We start from the raw sequence: 18,535 nt of genomic DNA on the forward strand, positions 1-18,535 counted from the left end.
ATGCATGGAACTAAAACAAAGCTTAATATAAAGGAAAAGCTGGAGAGGTGACGGAATTACCTACGATGTCGGAATATACCGCGTTTACCCTAATTTAGACTCTCCCTGTCCCTCAAGTTCATTTTTTAGTCATATAAGTAGACCAGCAAACTGCAAAGTATCCTGTATACTGTAAACTGGGGTAACTTGACCACTTTTTTTTGAAATGATGCCATTTTTTTACTAGATAAGTTAAACTTAAATTGAAACATGCAAAATACAGGTCTATACTCTAGCTTTACTCACCATAAATCAGGGTGGCCCAGTGGTTAAAGTTCAGAGTACCAGGATTGGCGCAGAGAGGCGCGGGTTTGATCCCAGCTCTGTGCACCAGTTTCTGGTCAGAATCGGCAAGGAGGCCGGGCGGTTAAGCACAGCAGAATTGTAGCAGTGAGTTGCGAGTTTGAGACCGCAAAATACTGTTAATGTTCTGCGATGTTAAGAATCGGCGACAGGCCGACGGCCTAATAATGCTGAAACCGCTATTATTATTATTATTATTATTATTATAAATTGCTGGCTCCTGCCTCTCATAGTTTTGATGTAATTTAAAAAAAAGTGATGTCTTTGTTACCCCAGCTCTTGGGGTTTCTTTGACCGGGTATAAAAAAATTGGAGGGGGTACTCTGACAGGCTTTAAATAATAGCTCTTTTTTGTGGGTCACATTTTTAATTTTTTAACCTATTAGATATGCAAACTTTTTAAATCTAAAAAGTTTGCATATCTTCTATTGCGTTATGTAGCCTCAGTATTAGGCCTTTGATGGCCATTGACAAAATTTTTCTATGTCGAATCGTTTTTGAGTTTTAGGGGTTTTTGTTAAAAAAACGAAAATTGGAAATGAGGAATTTAAAAATGAACTGATTCTAAAAATCTCTGGTTTGTAACTCTGCGGGCCATGCTTGGGATCAATTTCTCTAGTTCTGCCAATTCTTGCTCAAGATTTGAATTAGCCAACATTTCTACTTATTACTGAAATAGGTACCATATCACTGCTCAAAGTTCAAACTCCAAAGTGACATAGCTACTGCAATCTGCCATCAGCAGAGTCTGAGCAGAGATCCTACCTAAGGCTACCTTGGCATTTTGGCAATTGGCATCATTTTAGCAATGAATTCAGGGTCATCAGCCTAAGTTGTATCAATACTATAAGATTGGGCTGTACAAATTGACTACTGTTGAAATTTAATCAGCCTGAATATAAAGCACAATCTTACTAGTTCCACATTTTTCTTTGATAAATTTTATATATGAAATAGATACACTGCCACTAATTTAAGCCATTTTACTTGAAAATATTTATTCAATATCATCTCACATATCCTTTCATATTTAAATATGCCTAACCACCTTTTTCAACAAGAATCAATAGTATTTTCTATTTACACAATTGAGCAATTACTATTAATCCATTTTTTGAACAGGCTGGTCCATACCACCTGGCTTTTGAAGGCTTCTTGCTGGTGTGGGTCATCTGGCTCCTGGTTGCTGCCAAGTCACGGCCTCGCCCTATCAAGCTCACTAAGAAGGTATAAATTGGGTCTCACATCACACCATTGGGTCTCGCATCAGGAGGTATAAATTGGGTCTCGCATCCAACCATTAGGTCTCACATCAGAAGGTATAAATTGGGTCTCACATCAAACCATTGGGTCTCGCATCAAACCATTGGGTCTCACATCAGACCATTGGGTCTCACATCACAAGGTATATATCCTGGCTGAGGGCGGCACGCAGCCTCTTACTGAGGCTCAGAGGAACCAGATCCTATATATACATTGGGTCTCACATCAAACCATTGGGTCTCGCATCAGGAGGTATGAATTGGGTCTTGCATCAAACCATTGGGTCTTGCATCAAACCATTGGGTCTCACATCAGGAGGTATAAATTGGGTCTCGCATCAATCCATTGGGTATCGCATCAAACCATTGGGTCTCTCACACTTGCATAAAGTCAGAGACAGTGCGTGAATTAAATGGCGGAATAAATAATTTAAAAGAAGTAAAAATTTTTGTGATATATGAAAAAAGTTTGAAAAATAATTTTTCTTACTTTTTAGCTGAAAAATCAAATTAGAAATTCATTGTACATGTGTAACATCAGAGACACTGGCCTCTTCAGAAATGTTGTCTTAAAAAGTAATTTTTAAATGCATATTATTTAATAACTGTTCAGCTTTTCCTCTCTCTAATCCCTCCCTCTTACTTCATGCACATGGGCTGCACATGCATGTACATTAACATGTAGGTTTGGTTTCTTGTGGGGCTTGAGTGGTCTTGGCTAGTGCTAAGTCTTCTATTTTTTTGTTAGATTGAACACTGGTAGTTTCTGCCAATTTTGGTTCTTTAGCTTAGAATGTGGCTGGAATATATTTCCTTCACTCATTGACAAACATTGGTGCCATGATTCTATCAAGTCCATATTATGCTTCCTTATATACTAAGAATTTGACATGAATTTGATGATTGAACTGGGTGGTTAAGTGTAGGCAGAGTTAAACAATGAATGTGCCAATTATTTTATGCAGGAGGAGGAGCAGCTACTGGCAGAGTGGACGCCTGAACCGCTGCTTAGCTCTGCGCCTGACCCTGAACACCCAGCCCTTAACACACGTACTGTTAAGGGCAAGGTAAATGCAACTCTTCTGTTGAGAGTAGCTCTTGGCATACTCGTGTTGAGAGCAGGGCAAGGACAGCTTTTGTTTAGAAGGAAGCTAGTGTCATATACATTGCCTTTGAAACAGCCCAATACTCTACTATCTAAACTGATACCTGCTAACCATTTACCAGCTGGGCCACTACGTTGACCTTGGTAGTGGTCCGCTGCTGAACCTGGCAAGCCATGACTACTTGCGCTTCAGTGAGCATGAAGGCATCGAGACTGCCGCCCTGGAGTGCCTCCACCAGTATGGTGTGGGTTCCTGTGGCCCTCGAGGTTTCTATGGCACAACAGGTGAGCCACAATGAGGCAGTGACACGGTGGTGTGGTTGCTAGGAGACAATAATGCTACAATGAAGCAGTGTCACCTTTGAGGCAATGGAAGAACAATGTAGGGTCTACTTCACCTTCTCAGTTTCCAATATCTCCTACCTTGATTTATTCACTCTAGATGGATGGCTCGGATGTAGACACATATCTTCCTAATGAGGATGAACATGGCTGTTCCTCGTCACCTCACTTTACTACTAAATTAAATGACATGACATTACCTCAGTATTTTCTTTTACTTGTAATTTAAAATTTACAAGTATAACTGTCAACCGTCACTTATGTTTGTTAATTTCTGAGTGAATTTAAGAACACATAATGATAATCTGTCCCTTGCAGAGGTGCATCTTGCCTTGGAGCAGCGACTTGCCGAGTTCTTCCAGTGTGAGTCCTGCGTTCTGTATTCATATGGCTTCTCTACCATGGCCTCGGCTATTCCAGCCTACGCCAAAAGTGGTGACGTTATCTTCGCGTGAGTTTTTGAATTTCAACTGAAATTTCCTTGCATAATATTTTTAGGCTCAAGATTGTCCATTTCACCCATTTTTCTTTTCATAATCGCACTGATAGTCAACAGTGTTATACCATTGCTACCTCATGGAGTTGACGAAGTTCTAGTAGAATCATTTTGCACGTAGCATAAGTTATTAGGCTGGACTTTTTGAAACTACTTGATGTGTATAGTACCACTTGAGCATTAATTTTCATTCAATAGGCTTTTCACTGCCGGCATCTTCCACCTGACTTACGAGTTTTTATTTGAATTCCTTCTACTGCCGATAATTTGACATGATTCCGATTTTCCATTCAAAGGCCTTTCATTTCCAATAACCTCTGACGTGACTTTGTTGTGGCAGTGACGAGGCGGTATCCTTCTGCATCCAGCGTGGCCTGCAGGCCTCGCGCTCGCGCATCGTCTACTTCCGTCACAACGACTCAGGGCATCTGCAGCAGCTGCTCGAGCAGCAGGCGATCATTGACAGCAAGGTGGGGGCTCAGCTCCGAGACCAGAATCCAGCAACTGTTGAATATTTACTCGTGCAAGATTTAATTCAACAGCAGTGTAGCTGTCAGTGTAGTTGACTACTCGGACTGCAAGGTGTGAGCTCAGCTCCCTGAGTAGAACAAAGGAACTGTCGAATATTTTCTTATGCTAGATAGCATATTAAACTTAAGATAGCATATTATACTCAAGATGGCATATTAAAATATCAATAGCAGTGTATCAGTCAGTGTAATTGGCTACACTGACAACAAGGCTCTGCAGCCTAATGGGCTAGAGCTGCCCTCCTATAGTGATGAAAAAAATGCTTGTGCTTCTCTCGAAAAATTTCTCCTCTGTTCGCAGACGGTAACTATTTACTAGGTCTTTAGATACGATTATATATCATTGGTGTATTTATTTCGAGAGATCTACGAAAATTCAGTGTTAATGAATAGTATTGTTGCCGGGTGGATGTCTCACGTTGCGGGTGAGGTAACTGTGTTACCTACTTTGAGTTTGATTTGGCAACAACCCTTCTATCTAGTTTGATAAAGGCGAATGAAAGACTGGTGTCTTAATCTCTTAAATTGAAGTAAAAATTCGGTGACAATGTAATGTGTGAATAAGTTTAACTGCATTCAGGAGTTATGATTAGGGCTAGGGGAAGGGAGCATGGACAGGGTTACACATATTCCGTCATTGATGAACTGAAAAATAAAGAGAACAAAAATCAATAACCTGTCCAACTAGATAATAATAATAAGCCTGAAGGGAACTTGAATGTTAAAACTGATGCAATAAATACTTAAAATAGATTCTTAATTGATGGCAAGCTGGTTGCGTGCAGCAAGCAAGAAATATGAAAAACAAAACAGACAAACATAATATTGGGAGTGAAATCAGTAAAACACTTGCAAAGATAAGCTAAAACTAGAACCAAGAAAAACCATTCAAGTAATTGGTAAAAGTTATGAAGTTTTCAAGATAAACACACAAAATCAAAGCATTCAAGAATAAATTGCAAGCAAATGACAGTTTAAATAAGAATTGCAATAAACATTGGATGATAAGTGAAGCACTAACAAAGTTAATTAATCAGATTCGCAGGTAGCAAAATTATGGGACACTCACAAAACATCTTTGCAATTAAAGGGATCACACCTAATTAGACTCACCAACAACTTGTGGCAGTTCCACTTAATGACTCATCAATTTAGGGATCAGTAACTGCACTTGCATGGTCCTCGAATCGTTATCACAATAATTGACCAAGTTGCAATAAATAGAATTAGTTTACAGGCTGAAAAGAACAGAAAGAAAACATACATTCAACAATAATTAATAAGTAAACATTAATTCAATAATAATTCATACATAGAGAGCAGATGGTTGGGTGAAAAATATGGGTAGATGCCTCCCGGCAACAGTATACCTATAAGTGTTCAGTACCATCATGATTTATCTCTATCTCGAGCTGATTAGCTATTTTGATTAGCTACTATAAACTTTATGGTGAGGGTTCGTTGTGGAATGATAAGATTGTACAGTAAAAAACTTCTGCCATCAACGAACAATCATTGTTGAACCAAGTTTTCGAAACGGCAACAATTCAACAATATTTAATTCCGGTCGTTTTTTAGAACCCGAAGAAAGCAAATGCGACCCGCCGCTTTCTCGTTGTCGAGGGACTCTACATGAACACGGGCAACATCTGCCGCCTGCCTGAGCTCGTCGAGCTCCGCCACAAGTACAAACTGCGCCTCTTCATTGACGAGTCTTGCGCCTTCGGCACCCTCGGTCCCCACGGCCGCGGCGCCCTCGACCACTTCAATATCCCCGTGAGTTAAGGGGACTTGTGTAGCTGCTGCTAGCAGTACTTGGGATCCATTGCTACGGCTTGTGTTTTAACTTGACATTTATTAATCACATATGGAACTTGGCTTCGTCGCTTTTTTAAGAATTGCTGCACTTTCTGAATAATCGTTGCTTTTAGTGTTTGAAGGATGATAGGTTTTTTTCATTCAGTGCAACTGACTTATTTTTTACTGCCACATAACTTATGTGCTAATTTGTATTTAGTGACGATTTGCGATACTTTCATTTTCAGCAGCTTACCTTTATTAATAGTTGTGTGGTTCAGAACATGAATTATTGGTGATGGCTTGTGCAGATGAGCGAGGTGGACCTGATCATGGGCAGCCTGGAGTACGGCGGTGGAAGCACCGGTGGCTTCGCGGCGGGCACGTCATTCGTGGTGGAGCACCAGCGCCTCAACGGCCTGGGCTACGTATTCAGTGCCTCCCTGCCGCCCCTCCTTGCCGCCGCTGCCAAGCAGGTTACGAGTCATCTCCATGGGGCTTAGGTCCTTTGTCTTGGCGCAGCCGATTGAGAAGCTACTCGTGGTAGCACTCTATCAACTATTTTTAATAGCACTGCCTTGGGCCTACAGATACAAAAAAAGACTATGCGCAAAGGGTTTGTCCCCCATCGCCTGCCATGTGATTATAACTGAAGTTTACTCATTCCGACGGAGCACACAAAGCTTCCTGGTTCATGAATGAATTTTACGCCTGTTGGTAACTTGCGGTTGGTTGTTATAGCGTTATTGGAGAGTATTAAAATCACTTGTTTGCTTGAATCGCAAGTTAACCAGGAATTTAAAAGCAAAGAAAATACCACAAAAATTCACCATATCTTTATAAGAGAAAACGTTTCGGAGTCCAGCTCCATCGTCAGTTCAAACCACAGAATTCTGTTCAGAAAAAGTTCAGTCCTAGAACGAAACTTAAACTTAAAGTTCAGTCTTCTACGAAAACTTAAAGATTCCGCTGTACTGTCATCTGAAACATATTTTCAACTTCATGTTTCTGGCTCTGGCCCGGGTATCTTGTATGGTCTGCCCAAAATTCATAAACCAGATTTCAGTGTGAAATTTCAATTTCGCGCAATTTTTGCTGCTTATAATACCCCTAGTTTCAAACTTGCAAAATTTTTGGTTCCGCTTCTGAACTGTCTTACGACAAACCAATATACTGTGGATAACACTTATATGTTCGTAGACCGCCTGAAGAGTTTTACCAATGTTCACGAATTGACTATGGCCTCTTTTGATGTAGAAAATTTATTTACTAATATACCTCTTTCTGCAACCATCGATATTTGTCTCAATTCATTGTTTAAAGATGTCAATGACCTTGTCATGGGTTTTAACCGCAAGCTTTTCAAATTTCTTCTTGAATTATCTGTGCTAAACTCAATTTTCGTATTTGCTGGCAAGTTTTACAGACAAATTGACGGTTGGGGCATGGGACTTCCACTCGGCCCTACCTTTGCCAATATATTCATGTGTTTTCACGAGGCTACATGGTTGGCCAATTGCCCTCTTGATTTTAAGCCAATTTTCTATAACCGATATGTTGACGATACTTTTTTGATTTTTAAGCACCCCTCTCATATGGGCCTTTTCTTTGACTATCTTAATCTCCAACATAAGTCTATCAAATTCACCATAGAGCTGGAATCAGACAATAGCTTGTCTTTCGTTGATTGCAAAGTTACCAAATCTAATGGCCGTTTCCAAACTTCTGTTTTTAGAAAATCGACATTTACCGGCTTAAGCACCAGCTTTTTTAGCTTTTGCTCCTTTCGTTTCAAGTTAAATGGGGTAATTTATGTTTCTAGGACTGAACTTTTTCTGAACAGAATTTTGTGGTTTGAACTGACGATGGAGCTGGACTCCGAAACGTTTTCTCTTATAAAGATATGGTGAATTTTTGTGGTAGGTATTTTCTTTGCTTTTAAATTCCTGGTTATTGGAGAGGCATCATTTTCGAGCAAAGTAAAGAAATTGAATCTTGCTTGTTTAAGGATTTAAATACGAGATGTGATAGTGCGCCATCGTCAAAAGTTTATGGGCGTAGATGCTGAAAATTTTTTGCGTCATTGACTAAAGTATTGCTTGCAGATGTTGGAAATATTGGAGGCTGAGGCTAAAGACTTGGTGCCCACGCTGCAGCACCGTGCTTCACAGCTGCACTCTGGTCTCGCTGTTGCACTTCCAGCTAAGGTAAGCGCACAGTTCTTTTTCCTGCTCCTATACCGTCATAACGAGACACACTTGGTACCAACAGTTTGTGTGTCATGATGAGTCTTTCGTTCCGCACCACGAGTTGTGCTGGCCTCGCCACGAGTTGTGCTGGCCTCACCACGAGTTGTGCTAGTCTCACCATGGCCTCACCACGAGTTGTGCTGGCCTCACCACGAGTTGTACTGGCCTCACCACGAGTTGTGCTGGCCTCACCACGAGTTGTGCTGGTCTCACCATGAGTTTTCCGTGCCTCACCATGAGTTTTCCGTGCCTTACCATGAGTTTTCCGTGCCTTACCATGAGTTTTTGTGCCTCACCACGAGTTTTTCATGCATCACCATGCCTTATGTGCAGATGTGTGTGTCAGGCTCGGTGATTAGCCCCATCAAGCACGTGGCGTTCAAGCCGTCGTCGGGGCTGACGGTGAAGCAGCAGGAGAGCGCCTTGCACCGCATCGTCCAGGAGGTCAGGAATCTGCTCGCGTATCACGTCTACCTATTATGTCTATTGTACCTATTTTACTGATATTGTATTATGTCAGAATATGCATCGTGTTAGGAATAGATATTAGACGGAAGTCGCTAGGATTTTGCAGTTTTGGTAGGTACTGGGATTGGACTGTATCCGGCGAGAATGTGCACTTTTAGATAGGCCTAAAATTGCATCATATCTTCTTTTGGTCGGATTTCAAACTTCATGAAACTCTTCTGCAGTGTACAAATTTGAGATAGTACATGAAACAGCAGCATGGTCTATATTTTTCTCTTTCTTATATATTAAAAAAATTGTTATGACAGTACCACTATGTTTGAATGACTTGTGTTTTAATATTGGTCATAAATGGTAAATTGTAGAGAGTATTCAGTGGTTTACCGCCATCGTACTTTATGCAAGGGTTTCATCATGGGCATGCTCTGAGCCGTATGTGCCCTACAGGTTGAGCAGCGCGGAGTGGCGGTGGTGGTGGCATCTCTGCTACGCTCTAAGGAGGTCTGCCCGCCACCGCCGTCCATCCGCCTCGTGGTCAACGTCCGCCTCACTGACGCCGAGATCACCACCGCCATCACTGCCGTCGCTGACGCCTGCGCCGCCGTCATAGAAGCCGAGGCTCTCTGATCTTCAGGACACACATATTCTTCTGCCTGGCCATTTATTGTTAAGTTTTTATGAATATGCTTACTGTTGTTTCAAAATTAGATCATTTCTTTTCTATCGGCAGCTTTCAGTATTGTCACAATTTTATAAACGTATTAATAACTTAGTTAACATTACTGCTTGTTAGTAATGCTAGCAGAATTGATCTGTTGCTTAGTGGTCGAATATATCGTGCGCTCTCGTCTGTTGTGAGATTGTGTTTAATCCTTATCGTTGAGATATCTTTTAGCATCAAGACTGAAAGAATGGATGCATGTATTCAGTATGTGTAGATGTTTATGTTTCTTTTTGCTGTTCGTAAGCACCATTTAGCCACTGGCTCGCCGTTGTCTCTCTGTCAAACTGGGCTGAATTTTTTTGTTGTTGTTGCGGTGCCATTAGGAAAGAGTGGAAAAGAACAAGATGTGGCGCAGAGTGACCAGAAAGAAGAAGGAGAAATGAAAATGACAGTAGGAGATGAAAAGGCGCATTGCGCATGATTGGGTTGGCTATAGGTGGTTGGAGGTGTTCGGCTACTAGCACTCGGTCATCAGTTCCCAGACTGTGGCTGCTGTCGAAGCCAATTATATTCTGTTAACGCTGGAATTAATAAACGGATAGTTTTTTGAAATTATATTGAGTATAGGAATGATTAAACTGATCGTTTATAGGAATTCTTACACTGATGTTAAGTAGCTGGTTTCCTAACAGCGTGCCCGTTATGTCAAGAATAACCAGTAAATATGCTATGGTTCTCTTGCGACGATTTCATATATTGTTTGCGTTAATTCTTAGTTCAAATTTTCTCACAAGTTGCTTATGTTATCGATCTTACATTTGCATACTTTATTCTTAGCTATTTTTAGTTTTTTTTTATCAATCTTTCTTTGTTTTATTCGTGGATGTTTTTTTTTTCTCAACAAAACAAAGCTGTGCCCTCTTTGTCTCCTGCTATCATAGATAGCACCATGTTTCTAATTTTATGGATAGCACATGAAATATTATTCCGTAACTCAAGTGTATGCGAGTTTTTTTAACGTCTTTTCAAAATAAGTTTATTCGCAGGATCTTGTTGTGCTAAAATTTCTATGATTAATAATTTCGAACCTGAATAGTGATTCGTGGGCCTTGAACAACAAGACTTGGAAATGTGTGGCCTTAATCAGTTAGACTTAATGATATAGAAATAAATGTTTTTATCGATAAAGGTTATTACGACAAGCATCCCAATTTGAATTTTACTGACATGCCTCTCATGAATGTTCATGTTTAGGGGCTCCGTAAGTTGGTTCAGTTGTATTGCGTTACTTTTGATTGTTCATTTTGTTATAGTATGTTGAAGTGAAAGTATCTTGAGGTTGTTATAGGTATTTACTGGCTCTCTGTCTGTTTTTCTTGATGTCCCGCGGTAAAAGGATGGAAGCCACGCTTGTTTAGGTTAAAATTTTTAGGTCAAAAAATTTTCAGGCTGTTACTGAAGTATATAGCATAAGCAGTTGTTGTTACTACTAATTTTGGTGATGCATATTGAATAACTAACAAGAAATTTAGGCTCTCTTAACTATTTCGATTGATTCATTTGTAAATTCTACTATACACAATTATATACGTTCATGTCTCGAGTAAGGTAATGTTACATACATTGAGATCAGCGTGGCTAAGTAAAAACTTTAACATCCCATAAGTGATTCGTGATGCACGCGTTCCGTGTGTATATGCCGAGCGAAAATCACGCGTGCTAACCCTTACTATCTAACGAACCTTTCCTGCTTGTTGCTTATTGATCATACCAGTAATCAGTTTGAGCCTCCGTTTTGCGAGGTGGCCCTAATTAACTGGCTAAATTCCAGAAACCTATCGCTAATGCATCAAATCGGTAGCACCAAGTAGGAAGTTTCTCTTTAAACGACCTCTTGGGGCTCCTGGTAACTCATGATACTTACTCACAAATGACCGATGAACGCAACGCACATATGTGAATGAAAGACATATTTAATTGTCTTACTTTTGACTCGAAGGTTTGTTTGAGAAGTGGTGCGATGTATAGGATAGATAAAGTTTCGAGTTTTTGTGTGTATTTTTAATGTGCAACTGTTCATGCAAATGGTTTTTTAAGGTTATATCTTTCTTGTAGTATAGTAAAGGGTTCTGTAGGCAAGTGATCTAACCTGGTCACTAAATTAGAAGTGGAATAAAAATTTACTCACGTACTAACAAACATTCCATCTAAGACTAAGTGAACCGGACTCAAATTTTTAACATTACTGACTTGTGCGACGTAGAATACAAATTTGCTTTTTATGCTGAATATAATGATGTCACACAATGTTTCAAAAATATACCCGGAAAACTTACTTGGAAGTAATTTCCCGATGAAACTTGTATTTTCTGTTCACATCATTCATTTTTTTATGTCATCACGTTCAAATTAATGTAATTTTGAGTATATGCCGTACAGTCGTCGGTATTATTAGCGCATGAAGGAAAGTAGAATTTCACTGTTGAAGTTATTTTGCGTAAAAATTTTTCAATATATAAAGTAGTATCACAAACATCAAAACTTGATTTGTTAATGTCCTTAACTGAGAGGAGAATTGAAGTTTTACAATGTTTTTGGCAAGGTAGTTGTCATTCATAGTAGTTGTCACTCAAAAGCGGTAAAAGAGTCTTAGCACAAAGTAAGTGCGGCTTATTCGTTTTTGCACTGCACTTGGGCGAATTGGTTTGTTTTAGGGGGGGTGTACTATGATAGTTCCAAAAGTAGACTCGATAGATTTTATGAACTTGATACAGGTAGCATTCAGTAAAATTGTTGGTCATACTGCTTGCAAATCTCTGTAACTCTGGGATGATGGTAAATCATGAATTGATTATTTTTGTGTTATTTATTCGGTCGATATTATAGTGAACGACTTTAGTACAGGAATTCTGCCGAAGCATTCATTGTTTCACTAAGCAACAACGTATACATTGGTTTCCTATGGGAAGCGTGCAACTTCTTCTGATCAAACTGGACTGTTTGATTAACTTGAATTCGAAGCGTTTAAATGAATTATCAAGCTTCCATGTGTATTAATGTAGAGACATGTTACTGGGAATGTCATTTGCGGTAATTTCCAAGTTTGACCAGTGGGCCGGATGACTTCAGTGGACACTGTTCTGCAGCACGTCTGTATCAACGGAGCGGACTGCGATGACCTCAGGTTTCAATAAATTCAATTCTTTTGTGTTGAATACTGTGATGACTGCCTGTGTGAAGGGTGCCTCTATTTGTCTCCACCAGATAAACAAATATTCCCTTGCCTCCTTCTGAGCCCTGCCCATAAGAGATCCGTCTTGTTTGCACATTTGCATTAAAAATTATTTTGTGATAGTCATTTTTGGCTGAAAGAGGCTCCAGGTTGAGCCGCCCAGGCTGGACCCTCACCTAGAGTCTGGGTTCTCGTATGTGGCACAAGGTAGGGCATCCTCTAGCTACTAACTTGGGCAATTTAGCTTAGCGCTATTAATGTAGTCCTTTGTTTTAGAAGAGCAAATTGCTAGCAATTCTTAACAAATAAATGTCACTTTATTTTGAAACACATTTGTACCCTGATCTGCCTTCAGGCTTCAGCAAATTATTTCCCTGAATATGATACTGAAATTTACACCCCAATTATGTGAGCTCTAGTTGATCAATTGATACAATGTTTATGATACTGTATACTAATGATATTTTTCATGTGCACTGACAGTGCACACAGTTGCTGGGACTTCTGCACGGACTAAATCCCTGTGCAAATGTGGGATACTGGGACTTCTGGAACAGCCAAATCCCCCTGCAGACGTGGAGCTACATGGATGCGTCTCCAAAGCTCCAATAAGCATCAAACAAACAAACAAATTCTTTTGTGTTAGTGTTTGTGTTACGTTGTGCATGTGCGGCGTATAATGTAGATGTTTGTCTGTTTTCAGATAGTCTAGAGATTTTTCTGAGTTTCTCACTGCCAATCATGTCTTTTTATTTCTGTTTGTTTGGAACTTACATTGGAGATTTTCCTATGGCTTTTAAGAGCGGCATTAAAATGAAATCCAGACCTGGCACCAAGTGACTTGAACCTGGATCTGGAGCTGCGGGCTGGACGAAGCTCACAGAAACGAAAAGCTGCAAATCATCTGAATTGTCAAGAAAAGATGAATGATATGCTCAGAGACCCTTTATTCTAGGGTCTCTGAGCATAAGGGCAAGAGTTGTAGAACCGGACACGGCGGACACTACAGTTGCTAGCCTACTTGCTATCGCGCCCCCTCATTCCGTCATTCGGCTGTGCGCGCTCACGCCGCGGCCAAGCAGTGTGATGTCCCTATTTCTATTTTCTGACAGTGACTTTGGGGTGTTAGTTTCCACCTCCGGGACTTCCGATTTGTGCATTTTAGAATCATTGTACCTACATCTTTAAATTTAGGCCCAGTTTGAATTCATCTGCTAGCTCCTATCCCCTTGAAATTGTTAATATATAGTTTTTTATTTTTTGCTCTGTCTACCTAGTGTCTAATCTGTCTATTACTTGTAAATTTAGGTTTTTAATTTTGTTCGGTGCATTCAATGTAGGCCTATTAATTTGTGACTTCTGATTTGTGATTCTAGATTCTACGAACTGACGATGGAGCCTCTTAGTTAATTTGTGATTTAAGCAAACAAGCGATATAAATTAGATGAAATCTTTATATAGCAAATTTTAAAAAGTGATTAAAAAAATTTTGTAGGTATGACAGCATTGACAGATTTAACCCATGGCATAGTGACACAGCAGAGAGTTTTTTAGAATCTCCCTCAAGTTCATTTTTGAGTCCTATAAGTAGACCAGAAAAGTCTCATGGATACCAGCTTTATCATACATATGAAATTGGTTCAAATCTTGAGTAAATGAGGAAATTAAAAAATGAACTGATTTTAAAAACCTCTGGTTTGCCACTATGACCCATGGTGGCAATCTAGGATTTGAGGAAACCTCTATTTGGACTCGTTCACTTTTAATCACTTCACTCGTTCACTTTTCAGTTTTCATCATTGGAAATACCACTTCTGTAAGTCTTGTAATCTGTTAGTACATAAATTTGCACAACGAATGGAATAACTCCTTATTAAAAGTTGAATGGTCTATACCTGGTCTATATCAAATTACTACAAAATGTATGCCAGTGCGTGACTGTGCGTGGTATGCATTTAGACGGGCAATTAGCCGTTACATAGTGATCGCGGATTAGAATGTTATTTTCCCGTGCTGTAGAAGAAAGTACGAAATTAATCGCAGCATAAGCACTAACCTCCGGCAGCATAATCATGCATTCTAATAATTCGCAACTGTCATATCAGTTCGCTTATTCAAACATGATATTATTTGTAAAAATTTTCCTGAATATAGGTAATAAAAATGACAGCATCAAAAATATTGCTTGTGTGTTAGCATGCACTATTGCCAACTCGTTTTGACACGGCCCATTCATTCTATTCGTAATCAATATTTATGAAATTAAATACACAGTTTTCAATGCCAATTGCTTTGTGGCATGGATATTTTTTCATATTTCCTCTACTCCCAATTTAAACAGTTTTGGTTAAGTTTGGCTAGGTTAGGTTCCACTCTTTTGCCGTATTAATTGAAGACAAGAGGACGTGAATATAAAAAAACATCGATACTGCTCAATGAGTATTTACATGTCTGCATTAAATTTCATATCTATTGCTAACAAATGGAGAAAAAAATCATGCCAAAGTGGTGTCTAGATGGCTACGCTATGCCACGCTTATGGGATGGCCCACACACTTCTGTCAGACCAGTCACGTTGACAATTTCAGGATGAATTTTTTGGAAAGAATTTTCATAGCGGGTATAATAAGCATAACTAAGTAATTTCAATCATGATAAAGCTAAGAAAAAAGCTATATACAGACAATATTTTTTGCGAGCGCAGTCAAAATTTGTTTCAATTTTAACTAGCTCGATAAAAGCAAATTTGTAGCACGTTTCATGCACATAAGTTTTTATAATCGAAACCAAGCTTAACCTTTCCAACAACAAAGCTATTTATTCAAAATACACTACTGCAAGCGTTAAGGGAATTATATATATGCATTCTGGTATATAAGACCTCTCAGACACTTTCACGACCGGGCTCCCGATCTACAAGTTTCAGTGAGCCTAAAATATCTCCCAAACTAATGAATGCAGCTTGATGAAACTTTGCACACGTCTTCACTAACGTTGATGTTTAGGTCGTGATTATTTTTTAATTGCGCCTTTAATTAAGGATAGGTACACAAAATGCCTGTGCAAGAGGATAGATGTTAGGCTTACTGCGAATTTAGAACCGTATAAGGCGCTACAAAGGTGAAATTGAAAAAAACGATCATGTCCTAAACATCACCGTTTTTTTGAAGATTTGCTAAATTCATTAGTTTTGGAGATATTTTAGGCTTAGTGATGAAAATTAATTAATGCGGGAAGAAGTGAAAAAATGATCATTTATCACTTTCATTTGCTTGAGGGCATTGTGAATGAATAGTTTCGTTTGTAATTTGGTAAAGATCGCTTTTAATTTCATAAAATAACGCGTGGAAAACGTGCCATGAAAATTTGTCTTGTAAGTTTATCTTAAAAATTTGTTCACAAAGTGTCGGATCGATATATCATTCGCGAAAATCCCCTCAACACAGTATTTGCTCTAAATCAGGAATTAAATTGAAAGCGGAATCCGGAAGGGAAATCCGGATAGGCAAGCACTCGAATGTCTCCTCCTATGACAAATGAGCCTGTTATTTCTTTTCTGAACGAGAGAACGTAAGCTAAATATGAACTTGAAGTCCGAACGGCCAATCATAGCTTGATGCGTGTTGTCGATATACGTGTTGCCAGCTGCAGCCGGCAGTGCGTTTTGAACTGGCACCGCGTGTGGTTGTCGATGCATGTGCTTCCAGTCATGCACTGTTGTCTGTCTCGATTCTACTAGCGTATGAGTCAGAGCACTCAGAGGTGTCTGGTGCGTAAAAACTAAGATTTTTTGTTAACTGATTTTAATGAATTGTATTATGATTGTTTAACATTCACGTTCATAAATTTAGTCTGCAATGCATAGGCTTAATTTCCGTTCAGAAATGGGATGTTTACCCTAAAAAAAATGCGTTCTCGATTGCCACTATGGTTTAACCCATTAAAGCCATAGGTAAGCCATAGGTAAGTAAACGCGGTATATTCCGACACATTAAGGATGCATCGAGAAATGAAAAACTATAAAAAATACCTGTATGCGTTACTCGAGTTCTGTTTGCTTTATGTGACTCGCAAAACACCGTACTACACGCCAGCAATGATGTAACGTCACAAAATGTTGCCATATTTATTTAAAAGCCTTTAGAATGCAAACCTACCAAATCTCTATATTCCGACACTGTGTGTGGCAATATTTGGCGCGTGGTGAGGCGTATTCCGTCCGCGCTTCAAATTCTACTGATACGTGATGCCGTCATCCACGTGTTCGAATTCCGTTCGCTGTGTGAGCTGTATTGGAATACAACATGGCTTTGAATTAGAACACTAATGAATATTGAACACTATTTAATTATGCTTTTAATTAACAACTATTAAGCTTTTAATTAAGCAAATTTTAATTTTTGTACATAGCTTGGAACGATCTGTGTGTGTCCAATTCAAGTTATGACGGAATTAGTTTTCATGTGTCTAAATCCATTTCTCAACTTAATCATCTATTAATTTATTTACCACTTGAAATCAGCGAATACAAGTATACTTAAAAGATTCCTAATATATTCACAGACGTATTTGAAAGTCTCAAACCATAATATTCTTCCTATACAAACAGTTATTCACCATTTGGTAGAGCAAGGTCAACTGTCAAATTTGACACATTTTTCGATGATCTCACTGGGTAGCGTGCATTGTCTCTCTTTGGATCTCAATATTTTCCTGCTAGATGGCCAAGACCTAGTGTTTTGGCAGTAGTTCGACGCGCAAATGTATGACGTCACCATTTCAACCATCAATGAATGCATGGAACTAAAACAAAGCTTAATATAAAGGAAAAACTAGAGAGGTGACGGAATTACCCACAATGTCCGAATACACCGCGTTTCTCCTAGAATTATTTAGGGGATAATTCAATATTTTTTCCAGTTTGAATACTTCATTTAGTCATTGTTAATATATTAAAACATTCATTTTACCAAAATTGCAGATGAATGCTAAAATATGGCCTGGCAACTAAAGTTGCCATTCGGCTGTAAGATAACATATATGAATTTCTATGTAATGTATGGTAATCATATTGACTAGGGGCCAATAAAACTAAATTTGCTATAGGTAAATTGAAATAATGAAACAAATATTTCAGAACGATAAATTATTTATCCATTCAGTATTTAAATCATTGATAAATTCATGAGAAAATGGGTCAATAACATTTATAATGGTAAACATCATCAATAACCACTGCTGCATAGAAGAATAAACATTGTATGGATAACTTTCATGCAACGTGGGTGATGAGCAATAGTGCATAATTTGCATGTGCACACAGTCCTTCCTTTGCTGTGTGACATTTTGCATATTTTGTTTCTCCTTTCACTGTCCAGTAGTCTGCTGTAGTTATCAGGACAATATTCTAAGCGGGTCCACATGATGCAAATTTAGAACCGCTTTACTTCCTGGCTGGGCTGAGTCTTTATGGTTCCAATAACTACATCTCTGATGAATTTCAACCACTGAATATTGTTACCACATGTATTGAAGTGTCTCCAAGCATTTACAGCTCAGGTGTAGGGACATCGATATTCGTTATTTATTTTATTGTTCATTTTTTCCTCAAATAGTCAGCAGTCTAACAACCATCCGAACTTCTTAGAGATTGAACCCCAAACGTTGGCGGACAAAGCTGCAGTGAAATGACTAGTAACTGAATTTACGAAGTAAGAAAAAGTCAATCTCTAAGAAGTTCGGATGGTTGTTAGACTGCTGACTATTTGAGGAAAAAATGAACAATAAAATAAATAACGAATATCGATGTCCCTACACAGGCACTAACTATGGTGGTGGCCCAGAAAAGGGACCACCCCAATCTTTTGGAGTAAATTTTGGATCCGATAAGTTTCTAATTGTTGGTGGAACAAATCATACTAGTAGAGAATTCTATGAGGCAGTTTAATTTATCAAGAGAGAAGCAATATGGGCAGAAATACTCCCATGCTAGCAAAACTGATCTCATTACACTGCAGATTTTGTTGCTGAGCATATAATATTTGCTCT

General features: G+C 39.0%; 1 protein-coding gene and 2 long non-coding RNA genes across 3 annotated transcripts; 2 read left to right on the plus strand and 1 right to left on the minus strand.

Moving 5' to 3' along the window:
• Positions 1-1,464: 1,464 nt before the first annotated feature.
• Positions 1,465-12,107, plus strand: LOC108681289 (serine palmitoyltransferase 1; the record flags this gene model as incomplete). The annotated part of the gene is given in 10 exon segments (XM_018170309.2): positions 1,465-1,569; positions 2,570-2,671; positions 2,832-2,994; positions 3,370-3,502; positions 3,888-4,017; positions 5,656-5,853; positions 6,186-6,350; positions 7,980-8,081; positions 8,457-8,567; positions 9,039-12,107. Coding segments are annotated over 10 exon segments (1,389 nt in total), but the record flags the coding sequence as incomplete, so codon positions are not given.
• On the minus strand, positions 4,588-5,342 carry LOC125179438. Its single transcript, XR_007157267.1, has 2 exons — positions 5,191-5,342; positions 4,588-4,722 (listed from the first exon to the last, which is right to left on the minus strand). It is a non-coding gene; the product is annotated as an uncharacterized LOC125179438 (long non-coding RNA).
• A 365-nt stretch (positions 12,108-12,472) lies between the features above and the next one.
• Positions 12,473-13,115, plus strand: LOC125179440. The gene is made up of 2 exons (XR_007157268.1): positions 12,473-12,694; positions 12,980-13,115. It is a non-coding gene; the product is annotated as an uncharacterized LOC125179440 (long non-coding RNA).
• Positions 13,116-18,535: the final 5,420 nt, after the last annotated feature.

The sequence above is a fragment of the Hyalella azteca genome, unplaced genomic scaffold (genome assembly GCF_000764305.2).
Source record: "Hyalella azteca isolate HAZT.00-mixed unplaced genomic scaffold, Hazt_2.0.2 contig17485, whole genome shotgun sequence".
Lineage (NCBI taxonomy): Eukaryota > Metazoa > Arthropoda > Malacostraca > Amphipoda > Hyalellidae > Hyalella > Hyalella azteca.